The 25,699-nt window shown below is 44.9% G+C and overlaps 2 protein-coding genes and 1 long non-coding RNA gene across 4 annotated transcripts; 1 reads left to right on the top strand and 2 right to left on the bottom strand.

Moving 5' to 3' along the window:
- Nucleotides 1–4,317: 4,317 nt before the first annotated feature.
- Nucleotides 4,318–6,459, top strand: LOC136445663 (uncharacterized). Its single transcript, XM_066443796.1, has one exon. The coding sequence runs from the start codon at nucleotides 4,318–4,320 to the stop codon at nucleotides 6,457–6,459; it is 2,142 nt and encodes a 713-aa protein (XP_066299893.1).
- Nucleotides 6,460–13,646: 7,187 nt separating this feature from the next.
- Nucleotides 13,647–18,246, bottom strand: LOC136446460 (uncharacterized). 2 transcript variants are annotated; one of them, XR_010757573.1, is made up of 3 exons: nucleotides 15,608–18,246; nucleotides 14,662–14,746; nucleotides 13,647–14,064 (listed from the first exon to the last, which is right to left on the bottom strand). It is a non-coding gene; the product is annotated as an uncharacterized lncRNA (long non-coding RNA). The 2 variants fall into 2 exon arrangements; XR_010757572.1 differs by having other exon boundaries at nucleotides 14,662–18,246.
- Nucleotides 18,247–23,012: 4,766 nt separating this feature from the next.
- LOC136446579 (piggyBac transposable element-derived protein 4-like) lies at nucleotides 23,013–25,551 on the bottom strand. Its single transcript, XM_066445023.1, has one exon. It carries the CDS (start codon nucleotides 25,068–25,070, stop codon nucleotides 23,130–23,132), a length of 1,941 nt encoding a protein of 646 aa, XP_066301120.1. The 5' UTR covers nucleotides 25,071–25,551; the 3' UTR covers nucleotides 23,013–23,129.
- Nucleotides 25,552–25,699: the final 148 nt, after the last annotated feature.

Raw genomic sequence — 25,699 nt, 5'->3', positions numbered from 1 at the left:
TGCCGCCTGACCTGTTCCTCGAGTGGCTACAAACACTGGACAGAAAGATGCACCAACAATATCGAAAGATCCTCCTGTTTGCAGACAACGCGCCTAGCCAACCGGACATCGACTTGGAGAACGGTGAGGTCAAGTTCTTTCATTTCTTAATTATGGTACAACAGTACACAATCTATGTCTAGCTGTGTAACAATTATTCATCACTCCTGTAAACTTAAGATATGTACATGCCATGTAGCCTAGATGCATTTGTTTTTCAGTTTTAATATTTCTATATGGGTAACTTCACGTCTATTGCAACGTGTGACGTAAACTTAGAAAGCGCTCTGCATGTCGGGATCGTGTGATACATGGACCGCCGTCTTGGAATGTTGTTGTGATGTATTTCAAGTGTCCGACTTACCTGCTCTAAAATCTACTATACCCCCCTCCCCACAATGACATTCCCTGGTATAGGGTGCAGGGAAGACTTGAGTTCTTTGTAGCTTGCTTTTTCTCACATCTTAACATTCCAACTGCATCTAATAATAAATATTTATGCTTGTTGGCTATTTTTGCTGAAGAAAATTTTACAGTGTGACTAGTGCCTTTCTATTATGCTTATTTCTAAACCGATGTCCCTGGATAATGAGGGCCAAACTCGTGGTGAATGCACAAAGTGTGACTGTGAGACATTCTTGCTCACAAGGAGCAGCCACAAGTATTCCAACTGTCAACTCTTGCCAGATTCCATGTGAGCACTATTTATTTCATTGTCACATTAAAAGTCTGAAATATAGTGTTACTAATAATAGCACTGTCTGAAGTTTCATTATCAAAATGACTTCTACATCAGGGCTTTACATTTGTTCTATTCTGTGCCCCTTTAACTTATTAAAAAGAAGAGTAATAAAGATATAAAGCTGCAAGGAGCCCTTAGTTGATACATAGAATATTGCGATTCAGCATAACGATACGTATCCCTACTACGTCAGCAGGTCAGTCACAGCAGAAGAAATGGACTTCTGGTTGGCAAGGTTTGTATGTGAAATCAGGAAGCAAGACGGGACACCATACCCTCCAAATAGTCTCAATGTAATTGTCACAGCATTGCTGCGACATTCAAGAGATGATCTCGGACGGCATGACATGATCTTCCTTGATAGAAATGACTCGAGGTTTGCAGAATTCCGCAAAGCCCTTGATGCAAGGATGAAGGAGCTAGCTGGCGATGGGGTGGGGACGGAGAGGCGTCAAGCCGACCCCCTGACTCAAGAGGATGAAGACAAGCTGTGGACTACAACAAATGCAGTTCCAGTTAACCTGTCACCTATCGATTGTTTCCTGTTTCCACAAATCTAAACTTTCAACAAACTCATAGCAAAATAAGCAAATATACACATAAAAAGAACATTGAAAACTCGTTAGATACTATCGGAAACTATACTCAGTATTTCTGATATTGTTGTTGTTTCAAGTTGAATAAAAATTTGAACACTAACAAGGCTTTCTGTTAATAATCATTTTTATTCCCATGTGAAAGGTGAGCGTCTGATTATCTCCATGAAAAAAAGGCTTTTTCATGGAGATACTGTTTTGCTTGCGTTTGGTGTTTGTGTGTATGTATGTGTCACCGGACGCTTAAAGTCACCATAACTGTAGAACCTGTACATGGATTGAAATGATTTTTGGTATGTGGGTGGGTGTTAGGTGGAGAAAGGTCAAGGGCGATTTTGGGCTTCCTGGCATGTGTGACTGGAACTGCAATGGCGTATTTGTTAAAATCTTAAATGTAGAAGAACTGAAGAGTGGATGGACAGATCGTCATGTTCTTTGGTACACAGGTAGGTTAGACCAAGTTGTACACACTTAAGTGCAAACTATGCAAATGAGACCGAATTTGCATAAGTAAGGAGGTAAATCGTTTGCATGTGTGTCGTCGGATGCTTAAAGTCAGCATAACTGTAGAACGTGTAGATGGATTGTAACGATATTTGGTATGTGGGTATGCGCTGGGAGGAGAATGGTCAAGGTCAATTTTGGGCCCCCTGGTTTGTGTCCCTGGAACTGCAATGGCCTATTTGTAAAAATGTTCTAAAGGGGTTTAACTGAAGAGAGGAACAACAGATTTTCATCAAGAGATCGGCAAGAGGGGACGGCCAGGAAAATAACTCCTTACCCGAAATACCACACACCGCCCCACATACCCAGCACCCCAACCCCTCTCCCCCACATTAATTTAGTCTCACAAATACACCATTGAAGGTCTCCAAAGACATACGAAGGAAGAAGCCCATTCCTCTAGAGGCCAACAACCTCAGTCACCTCATTAATGGTCAACAACGCCTCTCCGTGTCCATTTATAATCCAGTTGTCCTGTTACTATCCGTAAACAGCTCTGATGATATGCCACAAATAGGCGCATCACAAAGACTTATCACAAATAAAAAGCCTTCAAAACAAACAACATCCATCATCAAACATGAAAACACGTCAAATGATGGACACCAACATTTGACCAAAAAACACCAGCCGCCAAAGTCCTAACACTAGCCAATTAACTACACCCCACGGTGAAACTGTGTCAACCGACATTTCGACAAGCCCTGTCTCATCCCACCGACAATTGGCCATCGGTGCCAACAACACTGACAAGTTAATTCCAATCCACCACCTGATTGATTGTATATCGTCATAGACGCGTCAATGATACTTTCAAACAGCGACAAGTATTTCACATTCTGCAAAAGGACAACTTCAAAATGTAAAACAAAACTAGCACGACCTACAACAGACGCCGGACTAGACAAATGACATTCGAGACTGACCACAATCACCGACAAAAATAACACTGATTCCCTATGGATATCCGGATGCGACCACATGTTCGGAACTTGCCATGCTCACGAAAATTACAAACACTGTCAAGCATTGATAAATGTACATACCAACAGATTTCAAACCGTACCAAAAGGATCCCACGCAAACCACCACTAACGCACACGACAACCAAGTTGCGACAACACAACGAACCGAAATGGAGCAGCTCCACGACAAAAGGAAAGAAGCTACTGAACGCGAACTCAACAGACAGAAGATTATCAAACAGGCCTTTGGCAACTTGAGGACACTAACACATCCAATGGAAAAGGAGGACACAGTCTCCAGAATAAACATCTTGACCGCCGCAATCCAGAGGATAACAGATCTTCAAAGGACCTTGGTAAGTTCACTGTTACAACATCCGATATATACCCCCTACAAAGATAACAACCAACTTCACCTATCTAGTAAAAATCTACTTCGATTTACTACATGCCGTCATCAAAACAGTCTACACAGCATCGACCCCACCATCGTAATTTATGACACATTCCCATCATTGCAATGTTCAGGCAAACGTTCGAGTAAACATTACCACCGTTGTCCGGCGCTGTGCAAAAAAATTAGATTTCCGCCAACACATTAACATTTGAAGTCGATAACCTTCATTAATATGTTGTGTACGGCGCCAAAACTCCACAAATATAGCTACCGACTACTTGTACATTCAACAAATTTGTGCCAGCACCAAAGTACATACCACATGTCATAAGAAAACAATTGCGATTAACTCAACTTCATTGCCATCGACTGTTCATGACGGACAAAATAGCATCTACCTCCCCTATTAGTGATATTCATTAGTAACCATTGCCAGATCTGACATAGTATAAAACCACTCGACTCAACCCCTAAAATCTTCCACCTTTCTACCTCCATAGAAACAAACCACGACAACATCTGAAACAACTCCAACACAACCAAAGGACGACACACCGGGAGCTAACAACATGACCATCGAACAGGTAAAAGCCATATTCGATTTCGACATCAACATGTTCGACAATTAGGTACGTCAAAAACACACCACATCTTAACATACACGAAAGAACAGCATGCATCTTTACAAATCAGTCACATTAAGTGATAAGATCTCCATTACGCTCCATTAATAATGCCTACCCAACACTTCATACCTCGTACGATTTACCCGCCATAATTTGTGAGCCGTCCTGGAAGGAAGTGAAGGAGATTGTGAAGAAAGCTAGAGCGGGGTCAGCCCCCGGCCCAAGCGGGATACCCTACAAGGTCTACAAGAAGTGCCCTTTGCTCCTGAGAAGGTTGTGGAGGCTGCTCCGGAGAATCTGGGTGAAAGGAAGCATCCCAGCATGTTGGAAGAAGGCGGAGGGATGCTTTGTGCCGAAGGAAGAAAGTTCATCTACCATTGACCAGTTCAGAACAATTTCACTTCTCAGTGTAGAGTGCAAAATCTTCTTCTCCGTACTGGCTAGAAGGATGGTGGCATATGTGACAGAGAACAAGTACATTGACACATCAGTGCAGAAAGGTGGCATCCCGGGCTTCTCCGGATGTCTGGAACACACAGGGGTACTCAGCCAGATGATCCGGGAGGCCAAGACAAGCAGAGGTGACCTGACGGTGGTGTGGCTAGATTTGGCCAACGCATATGGTTCTATTCCACACGCCCTGATCCAGGTGGCGCTGGATCACTATCATGTCCCAGCAGGAGTCAAGGGTATGATCTCCAGTTACTTTGGAGGGGTCCAGCTACGTTTCAGAACTACGGATTTCACTACCCAGTGGCAGAATCTAGAGAAGGGAATCGTAACAGGATGCACAATATCCCCTATTCTGTTCATAATGGGGATGAACCTTTTGATAGAGGCTGCCGCAAGCAAAGCCAAGGGCCCACGAATGAGGTCTGGAGCTAGGCAAAACCCACTGAGGGGATTTATGGATGACCTCACAGTAACTACCGTATCCCACATAGAGGCCAGATGGATGTTAGAGGAGCTTGACCAGATGGCAACATGGGCAAGAATGAAGTTCAAACCGAAGAAATCCAGGTGCATGGTCATCAAGAAAGGGAAAGTAACCAGTAGGTTCAAGCTGGAAGTGCAGGGAGAGCCCATCCCATCAATCAAAGGAAATCCGATCAAGTGCCTAGGAAAGTGGTATGATGACACCCTTTCAGATAGGAAGAATGTCAGTAGCACCATGATGCAGATAGAAGAATGGTTGAGAAGAATTGAGAAGTCAGGCCTCCCAGGAAAATTCAAGGCCTGGCTTTACCAGCATGGGATGTTACCTAGGTTGATGTGGCTACTAACAGTATACGAAATCCCACTGACAAGTGTAGAATTGATGGAAAGGAAAGTCAACAAGCACCTCAGAAAGTGGTTGGGCGTGCCACCAAGTTTTACTTCTCTGGGTCTGTATTCCAAATCAGGCCAGATGCAGCTCCCCCTCGCCTCAGTGGTAGAAGAATACAAGGTGGCGAAATGCAGAACGGTTATGTTGTATAGAGACTCGCAAGACCAGCAAGTTCGGCAGGCAGGAGTCATCACAAGGGCAGGCCGCAAGTTCAAGGCAGACTCCTTAGTCTCAAAGGCGGAAGGAATGTTGATCCTGCGGGACATAGTTGGGATAACGAACACTGGAAGGCAGGGTCTGGGTTCGTCACACTTCCAACAATGGGGAAAAGCGAGTAGGAAAGAAAGAAGAGGCCTAATTCAGACAGAAGTAAGACACCTTGAGGAGGAAGGGCGGAGAGCCAAAGCAGCACAGTTAGCAGCACAGGGTGCTTGGACTAAGTGGAACCTCCCCAGTAGGAAGATATCATGGTCAGAGCTGTGGAAGCTGGAACCTTTCCGTATTTCTTTCTTGTTGAGATCAGTCTACGACACATTACCTTCCCCAACCAACCTGTGCAGGTGGGGACTGAGGGAAGACCCAGCATGCAAGCTTTGTGGTGAGAGGGGCACCATGGCCCACATCCTGTCTGGGTGTAAAACAGCGCTCACACAGGGAAGATACCGGTGGCGACACGACAAAGTTCTGAGCACAATAGCAAGCATCTTAGAAGTTGAGAGGAAGAAGAAGCGCAACGTAGAGACAAGAAGAGGCCCGGTGATCACATTCGTAAGAGAGGGGGAAAAAAGTCGCCCGGCAACTGCAGCAAGAGCGGGCAACAGCATACTGCAAAAGGCGAAGTCATGGGACCTGAGAGTGGATTTGGGAAGAAGGCTGCATTTCCCCTCAGTAGTTCATACGAGGCTGCGGCCAGACGCGGTGCTATGGTCAGAAGAAGGAAAGAAAATCGTCCTGATAGAGTTAACAGTCCCATGGGAGGAGAGATGTGAGGAAGCGTATGAGAGGAAGAAGAACAAATACCAAGACCTGCTACAAGAGTGCAGGGATAAAGGATGGCAGGCTTGGCTGTTCCCAATAGAGATTGGGTGCAGAGGATTTCCAGCCCAGTCTGTGTGGAAGATGATGACAGCACTAGGGATAGCAGGGAAGGATAGGAAGACAGCTATTCGCAGGATGGGGGAGGCTGCAGAGAGAGCCTCATGCTGGCTGTGGAACAGGAGAGAGGAGGTATGCTGGAAGCCAGGAGGAGCGGATGGGCAGTGAGCTGGCCACCACTGCCGGCCCGACAGCAGGAGGGTGTTACGGATAAGGGCCGAAACACCCAGTGAGAGCTGAACCGTCTGATGACATCCGACTTACTCCAAGCAACAGCACTCCACTCGCCCTAGGTGAGTGGAGTCCAACAAGCATCATATCTAGATGTATTTACCAAACTGTTGACGTCTGGGCAACCAGTGACCGCCAGGAAAGTCTGGATGGCGACCGGGGAAGATCGGTGACGCTGGAGAGACAGCTGACCCCCAGGAAAGTCTGGCTTGTGCGTTCTGGGTCAGTATCCCCGTGTGCACAGCACTCGCAACAGATGAGCGAGGGCACCCAAACCCCACTGCAGTACAACATAAAGAGCAATACCCCCAGAGTCACCCGAGAGGGGGGGAGGATGAGGGACTCGTTGGGACGGATGAAACGGTAACGACTCGGAACGAAGTACGGACACTGAGACGGATGACGCAAACAACGTTAACAGGAGAGGTTACCGTACCAGGAGTAAAATGCCATTGTGGGAAGACATGTAAAAACAGCAGGGGGTTAAAGATTCACCAAGCTAAAACCAAGTGCGGCAAGGAGGTGCCGCAGGTGCAGCGCGCAGGGACAGAGATTCCTGGTGAGACGCAGGAGGACTCCAGGCAGGAGGTACACCACAGTACTGGAGACGTCCAAGCTCCTGCGACACCCCATGGCCGCAGTAATGCCTCGGAGAGCCAACAGTCCAGTAGGGAAGAGCAGGCCAGCAAAGAAGAGACCCATCCTGTGAGAGAGAGGATCAAGTGGCCAAAGATGAGCGACGTTAAGGAGTGGGACCAGCTTGACCAAGACCTCGACAGGGTATTAGAAGTAACCATGAAAGGAGCGGTGGAACACAAAGTTAACAGCCTCGCCACTCTGACATACAACATCGCAAGGGAGAGGTTCGGAGTGGTAGAAAAGAAGGGAAAGCCTGGCACCACAAAACAGCCAAACAGAAGAGAGAGAGAAATCCATCGGCTAAGGAAAGAAATCAAGTCGCTCAACAAGCAGTTCAAGCGAAGCCCAGAGGGCGAGAAGGAAGGCATCAAACAACTAACAAGCCAGCTACGAGATCGATTGTGCAAACTCCGCAGAGCCGAGAGCCTAAGAAGACAGAGAAAGGAGAGAACGAACAAGAGGGCCCAGTTTGTAAAAGACCCATTCAGGTTCACAAAGACCCTATTGGGTGAAGCTAAGTCCGGGAAGTTAACCAGTTCCAAGGAAGAAGTAGAAGAATTCTTGAGAAGTACTCACAACGACAGCCGGAAGGAAGAAACCCTGGAGGCTAATCCAAGCATAGTGACAGTTGAGAGGCCCGTGAAACCACTCGATACTAGTGAGCCGTCCTGGAAGGAAGTGAAGGAGATTGTGAAGAAAGCTAGAGCGGGGTCAGCCCCCGGCCCAAGCGGGATACCCTACAAGGTCTACAAGAAGTGCCCTTTGCTCCTGAGAAGGTTGTGGAGGCTGCTCCGGAGAATCTGGGTGAAAGGAAGCATCCCAGCATGTTGGAAGAAGGCGGAGGGATGCTTTGTGCCGAAGGAAGAAAGTTCATCTACCATTGACCAGTTCAGAACAATTTCACTTCTCAGTGTAGAGTGCAAAATCTTCTTCTCCGTACTGGCTAGAAGGATGGTGGCATATGTGACAGAGAACAAGTACATTGACACATCAGTGCAGAAAGGTGGCATCCCGGGCTTCTCCGGATGTCTGGAACACACAGGGGTACTCAGCCAGATGATCCGGGAGGCCAAGACAAGCAGAGGTGACCTGACGGTGGTGTGGCTAGATTTGGCCAACGCATATGGTTCTATTCCACACGCCCTGATCCAGGTGGCGCTGGATCACTATCATGTCCCAGCAGGAGTCAAGGGTATGATCTCCAGTTACTTTGGAGGGGTCCAGCTACGTTTCAGAACTACGGATTTCACTACCCAGTGGCAGAATCTAGAGAAGGGAATCGTAACAGGATGCACAATATCCCCTATTCTGTTCATAATGGGGATGAACCTTTTGATAGAGGCTGCCGCAAGCAAAGCCAAGGGCCCACGAATGAGGTCTGGAGCTAGGCAAAACCCACTGAGGGGATTTATGGATGACCTCACAGTAACTACCGTATCCCACATAGAGGCCAGATGGATGTTAGAGGAGCTTGACCAGATGGCAACATGGGCAAGAATGAAGTTCAAACCGAAGAAATCCAGGTGCATGGTCATCAAGAAAGGGAAAGTAACCAGTAGGTTCAAGCTGGAAGTGCAGGGAGAGCCCATCCCATCAATCAAAGGAAATCCGATCAAGTGCCTAGGAAAGTGGTATGATGACACCCTTTCAGATAGGAAGAATGTCAGTAGCACCATGATGCAGATAGAAGAATGGTTGAGAAGAATTGAGAAGTCAGGCCTCCCAGGAAAATTCAAGGCCTGGCTTTACCAGCATGAGATGTTACCTAGGTTGATGTGGCTACTAACAGTATACGAAATCCCACTGACAAGTGTAGAATTGATGGAAAGGAAAGTCAACAAGCACCTCAGAAAGTGGTTGGGCGTGCCACCAAGTTTTACTTCTCTGGGTCTGTATTCCAAATCAGGCCAGATGCAGCTCCCCCTCGCCTCAGTGGTAGAAGAATACAAGGTGGCGAAATGCAGAACGGTTATGTTGTATAGAGACTCGCAAGACCAGCAAGTTCGGCAGGCAGGAGTCATCACAAGGGCAGGCCGCAAGTTCAAGGCAGACTCCTTAGTCTCAAAGGCGGAAGGAATGTTGATCCTGCGGGACATAGTTGGGATAACGAACACTGGAAGGCAGGGTCTGGGTTCGTCACACTTCCAACAATGGGGAAAAGCGAGTAGGAAAGAAAGAAGAGGCCTAATTCAGACAGAAGTAAGACACCTTGAGGAGGAAGGGCGGAGAGCCAAAGCAGCACAGTTAGCAGCACAGGGTGCTTGGACTAAGTGGAACCTCCCCAGTAGGAAGATATCATGGTCAGAGCTGTGGAAGCTGGAACCTTTCCGTATTTCTTTCTTGTTGAGATCAGTCTACGACACATTACCTTCCCCAACCAACCTGTGCAGGTGGGGACTGAGGGAAGACCCAGCATGCAAGCTTTGTGGTGAGAGGGGCACCATGGCCCACATCCTGTCTGGGTGTAAAACAGCGCTCACACAGGGAAGATACCGGTGGCGACACGACAAAGTTCTGAGCACAATAGCAAGCATCTTAGAAGTTGAGAGGAAGAAGAAGCGCAACGTAGAGACAAGAAGAGGCCCGGTGATCACATTCGTAAGAGAGGGGGAAAAAAGTCGCCCGGCAACTGCAGCAAGAGCGGGCAACAGCATACTGCAAAAGGCGAAGTCATGGGACCTGAGAGTGGATTTGGGAAGAAGGCTGCATTTCCCCTCAGTAGTTCATACGAGGCTGCGGCCAGACGCGGTGCTATGGTCAGAAGAAGGAAAGAAAATCGTCCTGATAGAGTTAACAGTCCCATGGGAGGAGAGATGTGAGGAAGCGTATGAGAGGAAGAAGAACAAATACCAAGACCTGCTACAAGAGTGCAGGGATAAAGGATGGCAGGCTTGGCTGTTCCCAATAGAGATTGGGTGCAGAGGATTTCCAGCCCAGTCTGTGTGGAAGATGATGACAGCACTAGGGATAGCAGGGAAGGATAGGAAGACAGCTATTCGCAGGACGGGGGAGGCTGCAGAGAGAGCCTCATGCTGGCTGTGGAACAGGAGAGAGGAGGTATGCTGGAAGCCAGGAGGAGCGGATGGGCAGTGAGCTGGCCACCACTGCCGGCCCGACAGCAGGAGGGTGTTACGGATAAGGGCCGAAACACCCAGTGAGAGCTGAACCGTCTGATGACATCCGACTTACTCCAAGCAACAGCACTCCACTCGCCCTAGGTGAGTGGAGTCCAACAAGCATCATATCTAGATGTATTTACCAAAATGTACAAAGTGATGAATGTCCCAACTAAATGTGACCCAAAAGACATTTGTCTGAGGAGAACTACTGACAACTGTTGAACAGCTCGACATATAGATTTCACGCATGAGAGCCACTGGCGCCTAGCCAAGACACAGACGGTCTGGCAAAGACAGCGTACCTACCGCGCATAGCATGCTGGGGAAGCTACCTGTAATATATTAATAGGCATGACGTAGCACTGACGACACATAATTCAACCCCGGGTTCCCCGTGCTGTTCGGTGAACGCCGCCTTTCCTGGGTCCCCCCTACCACAAATACACACCACCCCAATGGAAACGACCAAATGAACATGACCACATGCCCTCCACAAAGAAGTAAGTGATGTACTCCAGCGAAAAACGAACTAAACCTGACACGACTTCCACAAACACAGATCTTGCCTCCTGCAGCTGACAAACAATGAACTAGTCTGGGAAATCCCCAAATAGCCAATCTGCATTGTACACGCCCCCAATCCGCCCAGGGACATGACAAACGGAGCGGTCCCTTTATTACCAGAAAACATCGAACCAAACGTCAGCCGCACGCGGCCATCACAAAACACTTTTTCACTTCATAGCATTTACGATGTTGTGCCTCGGCTTGTAATTGACGTCCCTAATAGGCGTTTATCGGACTCTCCATCAAGCAACATAAAGAAACCGTGACAAAATAAAAATTCACTGCAATCTGTCTAATATACCAATCACCTACAGACTACGGCACACTTTATTACCATTATTTAACTACTGGTCATACTGGAAGAAGCTTCCTGTAAAATATTTGGCGGATCATGACGTAGCACTGACGTCACATAATTATCTTCGGCTTCCCAGGCTCTCAACTGCGATCCGCCTCCTCTCCGGTGTCCTTCTTAGCACACATTACAGGCATCCAGAACATTTTATGACTCTTTAAACTTGAATAAAAACCCATGTTTTTAGTCCATCCTACACATTGTAAGTTTCAACAACACTATACCATTCCATATCGACAATAAAAGAGCAAAGATACGATGTCGTGTGTGGTCAGAACTGATAGATAAACCAAGCTCAAATATACTGATCCTGACTGTCCATCACAAAAAGCAGTTCGACCAATGACGAGTGACTTCAACTCCGTCAAAAATTTGCAAATTTATGTTCTCATTTTGCATTTTTACGTTTGAACCAAGGCGGAACTAAAAGATCACCAAGTCAAAACTGTCTATAGTGGTCCCTCAAGGAACTGAGCCAATTTGACCACTTTGGCCAGGTGACCACTATATAGAGGGTCGACTCGAGCAATGAGTGACACAGGGCTAAGTTCATACTGAGATACCAAGGAACCTCCTTGAGATTACTAAGCCCTTGGTTAAGTAAATATAAAATTTGTTTGCTCGCATAAAAATTATTTTAAACTACTAACTTAGACAACAACAAAAGATTACTGATAACTTGTAAAATTATGACCAATAATTAAATACTAATTGATCTAAGAAGCAGTTGAAACATTCAGTTTAATGTTAAGGTTAAGTTCCCGTGGCTAAGTTAGCCAGCTGCCGCGAACTCGAAAATTACGGACTGGTGAAGGGCTTCTGGACTCGGCAGAGATCGCCATATTTCTTTTAAGTTTGATCCCTGTGTCACCGACAATAAACGAAATTTAGCAATGTAAAACGAATTAATTTGCAACTAAGCGCCACCCATTTGGTTGACAACATTTTGAAACAAAGGATCGTTCCTTATTTGCTACTTATTGATCGTTTTCGGCCCGTTTTCAAACAAAACATCGCGGCGAGTTTCTTTTCTTTTCAACTTGGGTTCGGCTTCTACCATTATCTCCGGTATGTGGTGTTCATTGGAAATTTGGATTTGGTCGTGCTTATTTCTTTCATAAACTCAGTATAATTTAGATTATACATCATAGTACAATTGTATAAATTCATTTTGAAGATTTTTATGATGAAATTGCTTTCAGCGATTCGGGATGACAAAATAGATTTATCGCATTTAACCAGCATAATAGTGGTATCGTCGCATGAACTCTTATGACCCTTTGACTGCTAGCTGCGACGCCATCTTCGAAACACGTGAAATATTGGTTCAGATTCTTTATTTACCCGCGGAAAACGGAAATTCGGCCTTGATACCTACATTTTCAAGAACCTAACACACCAGATACACGAACGGATCTTCGCCTAAAAAGTTGCGGCCGTAATTTCGCCGTCCGACTGCTCAGAAAATAGCGATGTGCCGCGGAACTGAGACGAGTGTAAACAGCCACGCAAAAATTAAAACTTACAAAGACACGATGCTGGAAATACTTCGCGTCAAACTACAAAATTCTTTAATGTTGTCTTTATGCAAACACACGAAGGATCCTAGTTGAGTCCAGACTTTGGTGGCGCAGCGCGAAAATAAAAAGATTGTGAACCAGACGTGGGTTGGCACGGCTCGGAGTTACGGCCGCTGATGTAAACAAAGGCCCGGCGGCCGCGCTGTGACCGCTATCGGGAGTGTTGGCGTTCCAGCCGGACCGAAAATCGCCTAATAGACTAATTCTCAAATTATGCTTATGTCAATGGGAGAAATCCAAGGTACCGACAAAACCTGACCACATTGGCCAGGTGACCGCTATAATATCCAAGTGACCGCTAATACAGGTTTAGACTGTACCTCATTTTTGGGCCGTTTTGAGCACATTAACTACGACTACAGCAACTAAAACATTTCCGGTCACTGGTGTATCAAACCATGTACCTTCTGTTTCAAAGTGATTTACCACTTCCTAACCTGCTTCAGTGATCCTATCCCGTATGCCACCAAGGCCATACAGATCACATGGCATTTCATAGCTATTGAATGTTCCAAGCAGACCTAGGTTGTGGCTTAATTTGACGACCACTATGTGTCTGCTTGAAAGTCTAACCTACGTCAATTCCAATACATTTAAAGTAAGATACAAACAACAGACGTTTTAAGGTTTCCCACAGTCATCTGATCCATCTAATAAAAAAACTCTCGCAATACCAGGATTCACCCAACGACTTACCCGTTATATTCAAACAACATACCCAGCAGACAACAGGTAACTGTGTAAGATTATAACAATAAAAAATACCTATTCTAAATCTCAAACCAACTCTGTCCTACCTCACTTTAATGTACATAATAAGTTACCATTCAAACAATCCAAAATACATGTACAAACAGCCATATATGTTATATTTATACCAAACTTTATTGAACAAAAATGAGACTACAAAAACATGACGCATTTTAAACACACCGGTAAACTCTTCTCAAGTATCAGCTAACAAACATATAACATTTCTGGCCAAAATGATATAATTCCAAAGTCATGAACCCATTTATGCCATAAGATAAGACTAACTAAAACAGTTACTGCTGTGCATCCAAAACAAAACATCAACCTCAATAGAACACATAACAATTTACATTAAACAATAAAAAATGGAGTATCATATAAAATTCTGCATTCGCAATGATTCAAGGCATGTTATCAATTCTAAACACATCAACCATTATCTGAATCATGATATATTGCCAATAAAAGAACAAGTATGGCCAATGAGCTGCAACAAGACAACCTCAACTGATCAAGGATCGAACTCCACCTAATGCAAAAACAGAAAGCGTGTTAATTTACATTTGACACATTTACTATTCAACTATTATCCATAGCGCATAAATATAAAACACACACAGTCATTCACCATCCATTCGTGTTCTTCATAATAAACACAACCAACTAAACAAAGAACACCAAAATCCCTGAATCCTGTTCTATAAAAGAAGAAAACCACTACTTACTACAGAATTTCCAAAAAAAACATACACACAAACTAAACAGTACATTCCACAAACAAGACAGCACATCACTAGCCAACAAACACTGTATCAATAACCATATGTGACAAATTGATAAAACCCATTAGAACAATTTTAATCTCATTAACATTACACATGACCTGCACAAACTACATCAACATTACAACAACTGTTCTAATTCACAGCCAAGGCAAAAAAAGTGATTACTGTTCAGTCAACACAGACCTATAACAACACATACCAACTCGTAACTGTACAATCATTACATAATCATTATACACAACTTTCAATACAATATTCCACCATACAACATCATAACACTGACAAATACCGATTCACAGAATCCAACCGACGATGTGTTCGATGAGCCAACCTTCACTTACGAAGAGTTCTCGCAGTATGATGGACTCTGGCTCCGCCATCTCCTCCTGCGTATGACATCACCACTTTAGCAGGCCAAGACAACACCTGAGGAGTAACACAGCAAAGATGGTCCTGGCACATAACATGTAGTAACAATGTATATATGTTACGTTATAAGTTCTCACTATCCTAAAATATAATATTACGCATACCTCAGTTTTATGTATGTCATATTGTTGACCATTGTTCCCCGTTGGGATGTTTAACTTGTTGCTTAGAGTAGTTGGAGAACAGACTATATATATTGACATATCTATTTTTGCTAAACGTAACAAACAAAGTGTGACAAGGAACAACACATATATATTGCTAAGCAACGTGCAATACATTACGTTATACAGATGTCAAACATATACTTTATAAACTTACAGCAAGTGTGACAGGGAAGTTTTATACCTTATATATGTATACCTCAGGTTTATATATGTCATATTGTTGACTGTTCTTCCCCGTTGGGATGTTTAACTTCTTGCTTAGAGTACTTGAAGAACAGACTATTTATATTGAAATATCCATTTTTGCTAAGGCCACACCAATTTATTTCCTTGGTTAACGGATTCGCCGCATCGTTTTTTTGCTCAATCAAAATAAAAACAGCAGACTGTGAAAATTATCACCTAACCTCCATATGACCGGCCACCATCTCCCCTCAAAATCTCCCCTCAAAATCGGCAAAGCAGCAGAACAATACTTAGTTCATTGTAAAAATATTTTATGAGGGTTTGTTCCACATTTGATATGTGTTTTTAGTCCAAAAAAAGGAAAGAAAATACGAAGTTTGCTGACCGAAAAATATATATTTTGGTAGCCACCGACGAAATGTTCGGTTCTTTTTTTTTGCCACAAAATCGGCAATCCAGTCAAAAAATGGCTGGTTCTATTTAGCATTATTAGCCTTAAAAATACTATGTATGATGTTGTTTAGCCTTTGATGATGGTTGTTAGGTCTGAAAACCAGCGAAACCCGACAAAAACCACGAGGATGGCTGTGCGTTGTGATCTGCCTCTTCAGTAAGACCGCCATTTTGTTTATTTGGACAGAAAGTAGCCTCACATTCCACCCCAGATTACGGGCTTTTGAATTGATATCTACAGCATGAAAAAAAGTATCGATCTTTTGGAACACTGCATAATAGACGGCATTAATATTTACCTGCAAATTAAAAGGCTCATGTTTATTTTCCTTCATTCAGTTGTGATTTTTGAAATCAAATACAATCTCAACTGTCATCGAATGTGCACCTTGAAATATGCTGCTGAAGGAATGGAACATCCCATTTTCTCAGACTGAAAGGGGCCAATGCATAACACTTGGAGTTGGAGTATAGCCTATAGGAGCTGGATGTTTTAGAGAAAACTTTTCCAGTGTATGTTGCGGTTTTTTGATAAGTGAAGTGCTTTATAGAATTCATTACCTTCTATACTACCAAATGCACAGGTTTCAATTGTCTGCTTCTTTCAAAGATTTCAAAGATATCAAAGATTTCAGACGATTTCATGTCACACGACAGGAAGAAGTATGTGAAGAAAGATAACTGAAGCAAGACAACTGGTAAACTTTAAGTCCACACTGCCTCTTGATACGTTTTTGTCACAGCCAACTAAACAAGCATGATAACCATCAGTACGATAACGGTGGAATGTTGTAGACACTATCAAGAATATGCATACACAGCTATATAGAGAAAAATTCACGGGAACCCCATCTTACGTCCCTTCCGAAAGACGGGCGCAGCCCCAACCGAGATATCCTGTCCCGGGATGCAGCCAAGACCCGGGATGCAGCCAAGACAAAGCCACCATTTCAACAATGTCTGCCATGAACAGGTTTTAAGAACTGACTGAATGTCGTCTTCAGTTACCTGCTAGCGCTGCGTTGTTGTTGTGACCTCAGGCATTTCAAAGTACAGTGATACTAGTGGCACATTTTCAGTTACATTTTGTTGTTGTCAGGATGTATTGTTCGCCTATAGGGGCAACAGTGGAATAGACTAGCGATGTCAATGACTCAGTGATGACTCAACAATGACTTAGCGATGACCCAGCGATGACTAAGTGTCTAACTCCTGTCTATACATTTTGTAGAGACGAAATACGTTCGCAGTGTACCTTTATATGTCACCATTTGTTTCATGATATCCATTTTCTGTGTTCCTCTTTGATCTGTGATCGTTATGAGGTTGCAAGAACCATGTGTATACATAATTTAATTGAAATCATTTAGATTGCACGTTAAAAATGTGACAAATTGTTGCATGATGATCTTTTACGATGTTCCCTTGCCTTGCTGAATTGTATATCTTTATAATCAGTGCATAAGACGCTTCGCTAAGCCTGGTTTTCTATCTACGCAACTACGTGTATTTCTTGTATAGATACCATGTCATCCTTTTTGAGATTGAACAACCTGTATGTAGAGAAGTAGCAAGACAGAGATGTCTACGTACTGTTTAATCTAAACTTTGCGTACATGTACATATACGTCTCAAAGATCAATTCAGTATGCTCTAGTTTTAGTACCCTCTCATGTATGAATAATTATTATTCAATGCACGGTGATGTATTGAAAGTAGAACGAGGTCGATTGTAACATTTGGTTCTGACAAATATCAATTGAAATTACAGCAGAATACTCTACCGTTTGCTGCATGTAGCATCATATGCACTGTCAATTTCTCTTCTTCAATAGGAAAAGCGGGAGATTCCAATACTTTTGTTGTTGTTTTCCTAAATTTTTGATACAATTGTGAAAGTACGTTATCGTCTGTATTTGATTGTAACAGTTCGCTTGATTTATAATATCCACATTTTCCCGTCCAGAAGGAAAAAAGGGAATTTTCAATACTTTTGTTCTTGTTTTTCTAAATTTTCAATATAACTGTGAAAGTACGTCGTCGTCTGTGTTTCATTTGTATCAATAAATACGATAAAACTCCACCCCCTCAGCAACGTGAACTATGAAAAGAGATTATGAATTTTAAACTCTTCGTTGGTAAACAAATATGACACAATTGCATCTTATGTAGAATTAATCACAAACAAGAAACAAATATGGATATACATGTATACTCTTTAGACAGAAAGCATCATATACGAGGAAGATATACGTACTTAAACAGACGATATCATAAAGGATATCATAACAGAAGTTATGCTACATAATATAATACCATGGAAAGCTGCTAGCCTATCATCGAACTTATTCCAAGACCCGAAAATATAACCTTCGAGAGAATTAACCACGTATCTATTCACAGCTTCTCAAGCTATGCTGCTTACAAACAAACAAACAAACAAACAAACAAACGAACACACACACGTTAGATATCGTGAGGAAGATAATGGTACGATTGATGCCATATTTACTATCTACTATGTAGATAGTAAAGATGGCATCAATAGAATGATAGAATGTCCTAGTAATGTTTAAACTAAATAGGCATCTACGAAACGCGTTGTAAGGTAGCAATTCTAGTTGCTGGAATGTCACATCACGCAGAAGCAACGACCCCTGGCGGAGAGGATGGTGGTAGGCAACCACACAACTGCCCGCGACAACCTGGTGACAACGGCCGTCTTCTGTCTCAAAGGTCAAACAAAATCGATGCTAATGACTACTTCTGGCGTCATTGCAGGAACTTTGTGACTTTTGCAGCAATTCAAACTGTCCAGGGTACCCCTGACAGCTTTATATATACTGTACCCCTCCTCACTGCTGTACAAATATCACAATATACCATACAATCCACAAATATTATAATTAACCATGCACCAAATTTGGTCATAAATTGACAAACTTTACTTGTAAATGGTAAAGCAACATTAAACCAACAAAGCTGATACAGCTATATTGAACTACACACGGTCAAATGCTACATGGGCGTGGGGGGCTGTACAAGATAACAACAAATTTACTTGAACCTATTACAGCCCATGAAAAGACCCAATAAAGTAAGGCCCTATAAATATAGTTACCATAACTTCAATCTTAAAAACACATCTCCACCACCAAGTCCGAGGGTATACTTGATAAACATGAGAACAAAACTGAGGGTAATCAGCTCAAACTCGCATAAACGTCACCCGGAAGTGAACACACCCTTTCTCTGACCTACTACACGCCCATGCCCATCCATGTTCCACACTGTACAAAACGACACCTAGCATATCAGGAACAAACTGCAACAAATCAACAATACTCCCCAAACCATCCATACTACAAGACAGCATATTACAAATATAAACAAACACAACCACCCTGAAACAGACAAACATAACATAACAACCAAACAACAAATAACTTACACAAACATAACACAACACAATAAAAACAAATTTCATGGAGATTTTGGGTCCCCAGACTCTTGTTTTACAACTGTAGAATCTTCGGCATGGACGAGCACCGGAGGCTGCAGGTAGAGCAGTACAAGTTCGGGGGTGACATCAACGGAAGGTACATGCAGTACACAGGGAGGATCAGCAAAAACGTGCAGGACGGACTGAATCACATCCACTAGGACCTGGGCCCGCGAAGGTAACCAGAGAAACTACAACTTCGTCAACCTTCGCGAGCAGCTGACCACGGCTGAGCTCATCCGCTCCCCTGAGAAGAAGAACGATCTACTCGACCAGGCGATAGGTGAGCTGGACACTTGAAACCGTGACATCATTTTAGCGGACAAGGTTTGGTGGGTGACCGTTTCCACTCTAACAACGAAGTCACTTTTTCTTCTTGGGAAGAGGAGTCACGCTGGACCAAGGCAGTTGAGGAGGAACGTCGGCGTTTCTCCCCTGCTCCTACCCGCCTTTCTCAAAACCGCCCAACATCTACAGTCTCTAGACCCCCCTCTGCCCCCTGGCTTTGGGAAAATAATGTACAGCAGGATCTGAGGGCCTATTTCATGGATATCACAATATTTAATGCAGGAATTCTCCTGAGTGTACGGTATATATGCTGACGCAGACATAGCAGTATTCACAGTTCAAAGAGGGAACAACAAAGTGGTTTGAAAAGTTCTTGTATTTTCTTGTACAGCTAATGTATAGACCAAGATGACTTGTGAAGAGGAGCAGGTACTCCGTTTAATTGCTGGATATATCACTTATTCACTGCTAAATAGGTAGAGCAAGTTAAGCAGTAACAAGGTAGTAGTTATACGTACACCGGAGGTAAAGCAGCCGAGACAGCCCCAGTCACCGCAATTTGGACACAGAAGTCAGCCTGGCAAAGAGCAGACCAGTTCAGAAGAATATACCAATTTAGAAGAAGATGGCAGCAACGTCGAAGAGATTTGTCGTCACAGGAGCGACATTTGGAGCTTGGCGACAGGCCAGGACGGTGACAATCCTTCACCAGGTTGGCTGCGTCCCTTACCCACCGAGCCGACTGAAATTGCAAAGTTAGTAGAGGTTGATAACGAGGAGATCGAACGCTGCGTTCGAGGTCAAGGATTGTTTTTCGTGCCCCTCTTACTCAAATTGACTTCCTGACGTGCCATTCCCTTGAGAATCCCAAATGCAGCCCTCGGTGCACCATGCCGACCTCTGGCGAGACACAGCGCGGGTTTGTGTCCGAGGAAAGCCTGGAATGTATCAGGTGCGGGTTCGTGTTCGGCCCGGTAAGGTTATATGAAGAGAGTGAGCGTCTTCCTGGCAAGGAGAGGGGACCAAGGACTCAAAGAGCGACACAGGCGTCGCTATCTCTCTATGAGACACGCGGAGTAATACAGGAATGAGACCTTAGATATACGTAGAGCTGGAATACTTCATTACTGTGTAAATTACTGGGGGGGGGGTCAAATATCAGACATTCTAAGGAAGTTAACATCTAATCAAAGCGGAGATCCAGTTTTCCGTGCAACAGCATTCTTAAAAGGTCAAGATGGTGGAGAGTGTGGCGACGTTTAACACCATCATCTAGTAAACATTTTCTCTGAGATGATCGACAGCTTAAAGACATCTCATCATTAGACTGTTAAGATATTTTATATGAAATTGTCAACTCTTCTTTCAGATTCAAATCCCCTCACATCGAGGACGTGACGTCCCCGCTCATGCAGTCCGTCAAGGACTAGGGGCTGGAGTTGGAAGACAGCATTGTGCGAAGTATGCATTCCATGTTTTTATAAAGTTCAGCCCCTTTATTCACTTTTTTTTGCGTTTTTAAGAAAAAGAGTGCTGAACCGGAGTCAGAAACCCATGAAATTTCACTAGGACTTAACTTGTCGTTTTTGCACCAAACTTTTTTTTCACATCATGACACCAATGCTAGCAGTCTTACCGTTCGTTGAGACTGACGAGATCCGTGAAGCGAAAACCGACACTACACTGAGTGATGCTCTGGAGGAGGCCACAGCGGAAGCACCCAGAGCCATTGCCAGCCTCATCTCTCTTATCGTCAATAACGGCCGGGCCGGCAGAAGCACCGGCAAGTGAACTATATCAGATTCAAGATATCAGGCTTATGAAGTTTCTAAAGCTAGACAAAGTTATACACACATCAGTTCCTGAATATTACGGTAAGAGAAATAATGTGGAGAGTTCATTTCGTGGAGACTCAGGTAACTACTTTATTCTGTATCAATTTTTTATAGGTCCACCGGCCGGAAGGAGGCGACTCCTGGTGCTCCGACATTCAGATTGGGATGGGACTCTACCCCAATCGATGTATCGACGACAATCAAGTCATTTCCCAGACTACGGAAGGAGAGCCCTTGCCCGTGGCAAGGCTTGTCAAAATCACAGAAAACAAGAGCTTTTCAAAAAAGCTGGCGTTTCGGCTACGTTTATGAGTGTGAATTGTCTTTTCCCTTTACTTGAAGTAAAATCTGCCAGAGGAAGTCACTCAAGGGCTGTTCAGTCTATAAGAAAAATTGTCATTTTGGGAAATGAGTACTGTTTTAATAGGCAGATTGGGGAAAGCAATTTTGAAGTTACGTCACTTAACTTAAGTGCTTTTGAAAAAGCTGGTCTTGGCCTACAACTTGTACTTATTTGTAAAATGTACAATAGGCTCATTATAAAAGCTATCAATGTAATTATGTACATGGCACGCAATAAAACATAAAATTTGAAAAAGCACCATTGAATCATCAGCACTATGGTAATTAAGTGAAATAGAAGTTCAAAACAGGTAAGGTTCTATCTAAAATGACTACCAAATGTCAAACAAATCAACAGCTACCTCATCCGTATTATTCTGGTTTCCGCATTTACAACATTTCTTCCTTATTTTCCTGGGTAATTTTGCTAAAATTCATGAAAATTCCCATAGTTTTGTGCCGAGCGGCGCCACTTTCCACGTCCGTGTTGTCTGAATGAAGTCGATACTGAACAATGGAGCATTTGCTACTGTAACAAAGGATCGCTGTTTTGCAAACAACATCAAGAGCCTCTGTTTACATCGGGGATAGAAGTTTAGTGGCGAGTGTTTTGCAAGAATTATCTTACCGCGCATAGGAGCCGCTGCACGGTATTTTCCATTACAATGAACAGAAAAATTCGAATGCCGGGTTTGGAATCTATGAAGTCCTGTTCATAAGACAAAGGCCTTGTATATATTAAATGAATATTTAAAAATAACAAATATAAAATATTTCTTTATTTATTAATGAAAAAATGATATTCATAAATATGATATTGATAGATTAATATAATATCAATATATATTTTTGATATTCAATATCTAAAAATAAAAAAAAATAAAGCACGGACACGAACCCGGATCTTCTGGGTCCGAAGTGCTTCCTGGCCAAAGATGGGCTAAGCTGCGGTACGTAACCCGTCTCTCTGTACGTAATGCTATAACCGCACTATATGGTATCATTTATGTCGATTTTTGGTCGTTTTCTTGACGAAATCATTTTTTTGTCTTCTGCAATCTTGTGGAATAGATTTTATATGGTCATTTTTCAGGATATCAAAGTCCGAAACCACAATGCAATGATATTTCCGAACAGTTGTAGCAGTTACATGCGGTCGCCCTCCTGTGTGTCATGCAAATCTAGCCTGCCTGCCTTTTCGTGCTCCCTTGCCATATAAGGCAACGGCTATACAAGGATTTGGGAACGTATTGCCATATAAGGTCTTCTGGTGTACGACAGTGTTGAACCAAACAGCATGCAAGCATGCATCGAAGCATCCTGCATGCATGCATCGAAGGTAAAAGCCAGGACATTGCGTTCCGTAACTGTTTTCCCGAGGTTTGTGTTTTGGGGATTTTTGAAATATGCCCTTGATTTTGGATTATGGGCAATTGAGTGCGAAAAATGTCAAAAAGTGTCCTTTTTTCACAGATTTGTCGATATTAACACTTTAACAGTCAGTAATACGACCTATCCCGGCCACATATAAAGGCACTATCGGGTAGAATCTCATCTTGTCCCGGTAACTTTACAACCGGTCTTTCAACAACTCAGCCCCAAATCACTTATCTATCGGCCCGCATGTCCTGCAAATGCTCGCGCCAACACTCAGGGCGGAGAGAGACATTACAAACGGAAACGTTACAAGTATTGCATCGATAGACGGTCTCGTGTGGCCTGGAGCGTCTCGCTCCCGACATCAGGCGGCCAGCTCTTGCACAATACCGACAGACTTTTGTCGGTTTCCCCCGGCTCACTTGATGGTGTTCGCCGACTACTGTTCCTCTTCCTAGGCGAACCCCGGGGTCGTCCACAGTGACGACTGCTCGGCGCCTTGCGGAAAAATTGCCCACCAGCTGTCGCATCAACGCTCGCCGGAAGTTCAGCTGGGCAATCCTATATTGTGGAAGAGGTGGCTGTCTGTTAGAAATGTACATCTTCCAGTTCAAATAAGCATTCACGGCAGCCTTGTTCACGGCATACCAGAAAAGCTTACGGTGCCACTTCTTTGACGGGCGCCCAAAATGGTACGAACCCCTTAGCTGGTCGGCCGTGTCAATCGCTTTGTAGTGGCGATTGTACAAGTCTAGCGCCAAGGGACAAGAAATTTCTTGGCGATTGAAACGCTTGCTTCGCCTGATAACCCGTACGCCGGGAGCATCAACGGTTGTTGCCGTGGAAAGCGCCATGAGTGTCTTGGTATCCTTCCACTTGATCACCGTGAGCGGTCCGCCGTCGTGGTATCGTATTGACGTCCCTCTCGGAACATCACTTGGATACGATTCTCGGAAAGGCAGCATAGGTGGCCTCCCTCGTCTCGGCCTGGGCCTCGGCTTGAAAGGACGGTGGTGCCGTTCCGTCGGTAAGCCTGACGCACATTTTCTCACTGTCCCGACCAAGTAAGTGTCCTTGCTGAAAAGATAGTCCGCCAGCTGCACGTCTGTATAGTACGAATCGCAGAAAACTGTGCGATAGCAGCCTTGGAACGGCACGGTCAGCCTATTCAGGACTCGGGCGGGCTTGAGATCGAGAGGGCTGAGAAGTTCGTCACCAATGCCATGCATGACCCTTTCGTCCGGCGACATCGTCTCCGGATCCTTGCGAGCGCCGCATAATTCATCGGACAATATATAGCCATCCGGCTCCGCCAGAGCACGGACACAATAGCCATACTTGGTCGGCTTTGCAGGATTATACCGCCGAAGCATGTGGCGTCCCCTAAACGCAACCGTTGCCTCATCGACGACCAGATGTTGGCCGACGTGGCGAGCACGGCAGCTATTCTCGTTGACTCGTGCCATTACCGCCCTAACCTTTAGCACTCTGTCTTCTTTCTCCCTTGCTTTGAAGACCTTAAGTCGCTCGCTGCCGGGAGAAGGAAATCCTTCTGGCGAGTAGTGCAGGTATCTCAAAAGTTGACGATACCGGTTGAAGGGGAACGCCCTTTTCATGACCGCACAGCCAGCGTCTTCATCGGTAGACCAGTAGAACGCAAGGCTTGGTTGATGTGCATAGCCTGCACAAATCATGCACCCCAAGAATGCCTTCAGCTCGGCTGTCGAGGTAGCTGACCAGCGCGAGCGCTTTTCCCCACGGTGTACAAACCGCCTTTCCCGGGCGTATTTGTTCGTACAGCGCACCATATACCGGATAAGATCTTCGTCAAAGATCTCCAGAAAGAATGACAATTCATTCCGGCTGTCCTCGACTCTTTTAATGCCCACGGGCCCGGGTGCACTGAACTCCATGGGCCCATACGGGTAAACTTCGTCGGGACGTACTTCCAACCATCTCCGTTCAACTTGAGCGACCAATCTGTTCCGTCGAGAAAACTCCTCGACACGACCGGCCCTCGCCTGCCTCATCTGGGCATAAAGGTCCAACGCTTCAACTCCACCAGCCTCCGCTGCCTCAACTACCGCCCCATCGATAACATGAACAGCCGGGATCGGTTCAATCAACCCCGCTTCAATCTCATTCGCCATCAGGATATCTTCCTGTAACATTCTTTCCCCTATAACCGTGAGCAATCAAATCAGTATCCCGCAAATAAAGTCTCGCCAACAGCTCACATCAAGTCAAAATCCGCCCACCCCCCCGAAGGAGGGTGAACGACCCACGACATGGTCAGACACCCCAGAAGGCACATACGTTGAAAACAGTCACAAAACGACGCAAACCGGCCGATGCCGGGCGGGGAAGAGTCTATCGTTCCCGACTAGCCCTCTGATACCGCTCGATAGACCCCGATCCTGTCATAGAAACATTGGAGTGACCGCTGAACCCCGAAGCCCCAGGAGCGTACCGGTTGCCAGCGGTCTACGGCGACAAGCGACCCGGCGTGCCGCTAAGCCACGGAATATCGGAAGCACCTCGACACTTGCCAGCACGCTGGCGGCTGCTATTCCCCCTTAAAGACGGGAATCGAAGCGGTCTATCGGAACGACCACCGCCCCCGCCGGCGAGGGGAGACCCGTCCCGGTCGACCCCGTTGCTCGGCCGCCCGCTCCACCCCCGCCGCCCCGGGCCCCGCCCCACACCAGACGGGCCCTGCTCGCTCGCCTGGCGGGCCCGGGGCTCCCTCCGGGGCGGTCGGAGTCGGGCGGGGTGGGGCGCTCACTCCCCCCGCCGACAC

The sequence above is a fragment of the Branchiostoma lanceolatum genome, chromosome 12 (genome assembly GCF_035083965.1).
Source record: "Branchiostoma lanceolatum isolate klBraLanc5 chromosome 12, klBraLanc5.hap2, whole genome shotgun sequence".
Lineage (NCBI taxonomy): Eukaryota > Metazoa > Chordata > Leptocardii > Amphioxiformes > Branchiostomatidae > Branchiostoma > Branchiostoma lanceolatum.
Note: the sequence above shows the minus strand (reverse complement) of the source record. Positions and strands in the feature narration are given on the sequence as shown.

Coding starts and splice junctions, on each gene's coding strand:
- LOC136445663 (XM_066443796.1), top strand. CDS start 4,318: ATGGTGGCATATGTGACAGAGAACAAGTACATTGACACATCAGTGCAG.
- LOC136446579 (XM_066445023.1), bottom strand. CDS start 25,070: ATGTTACAGGAAGATATCCTGATGGCGAATGAGATTGAAGCGGGGTTG.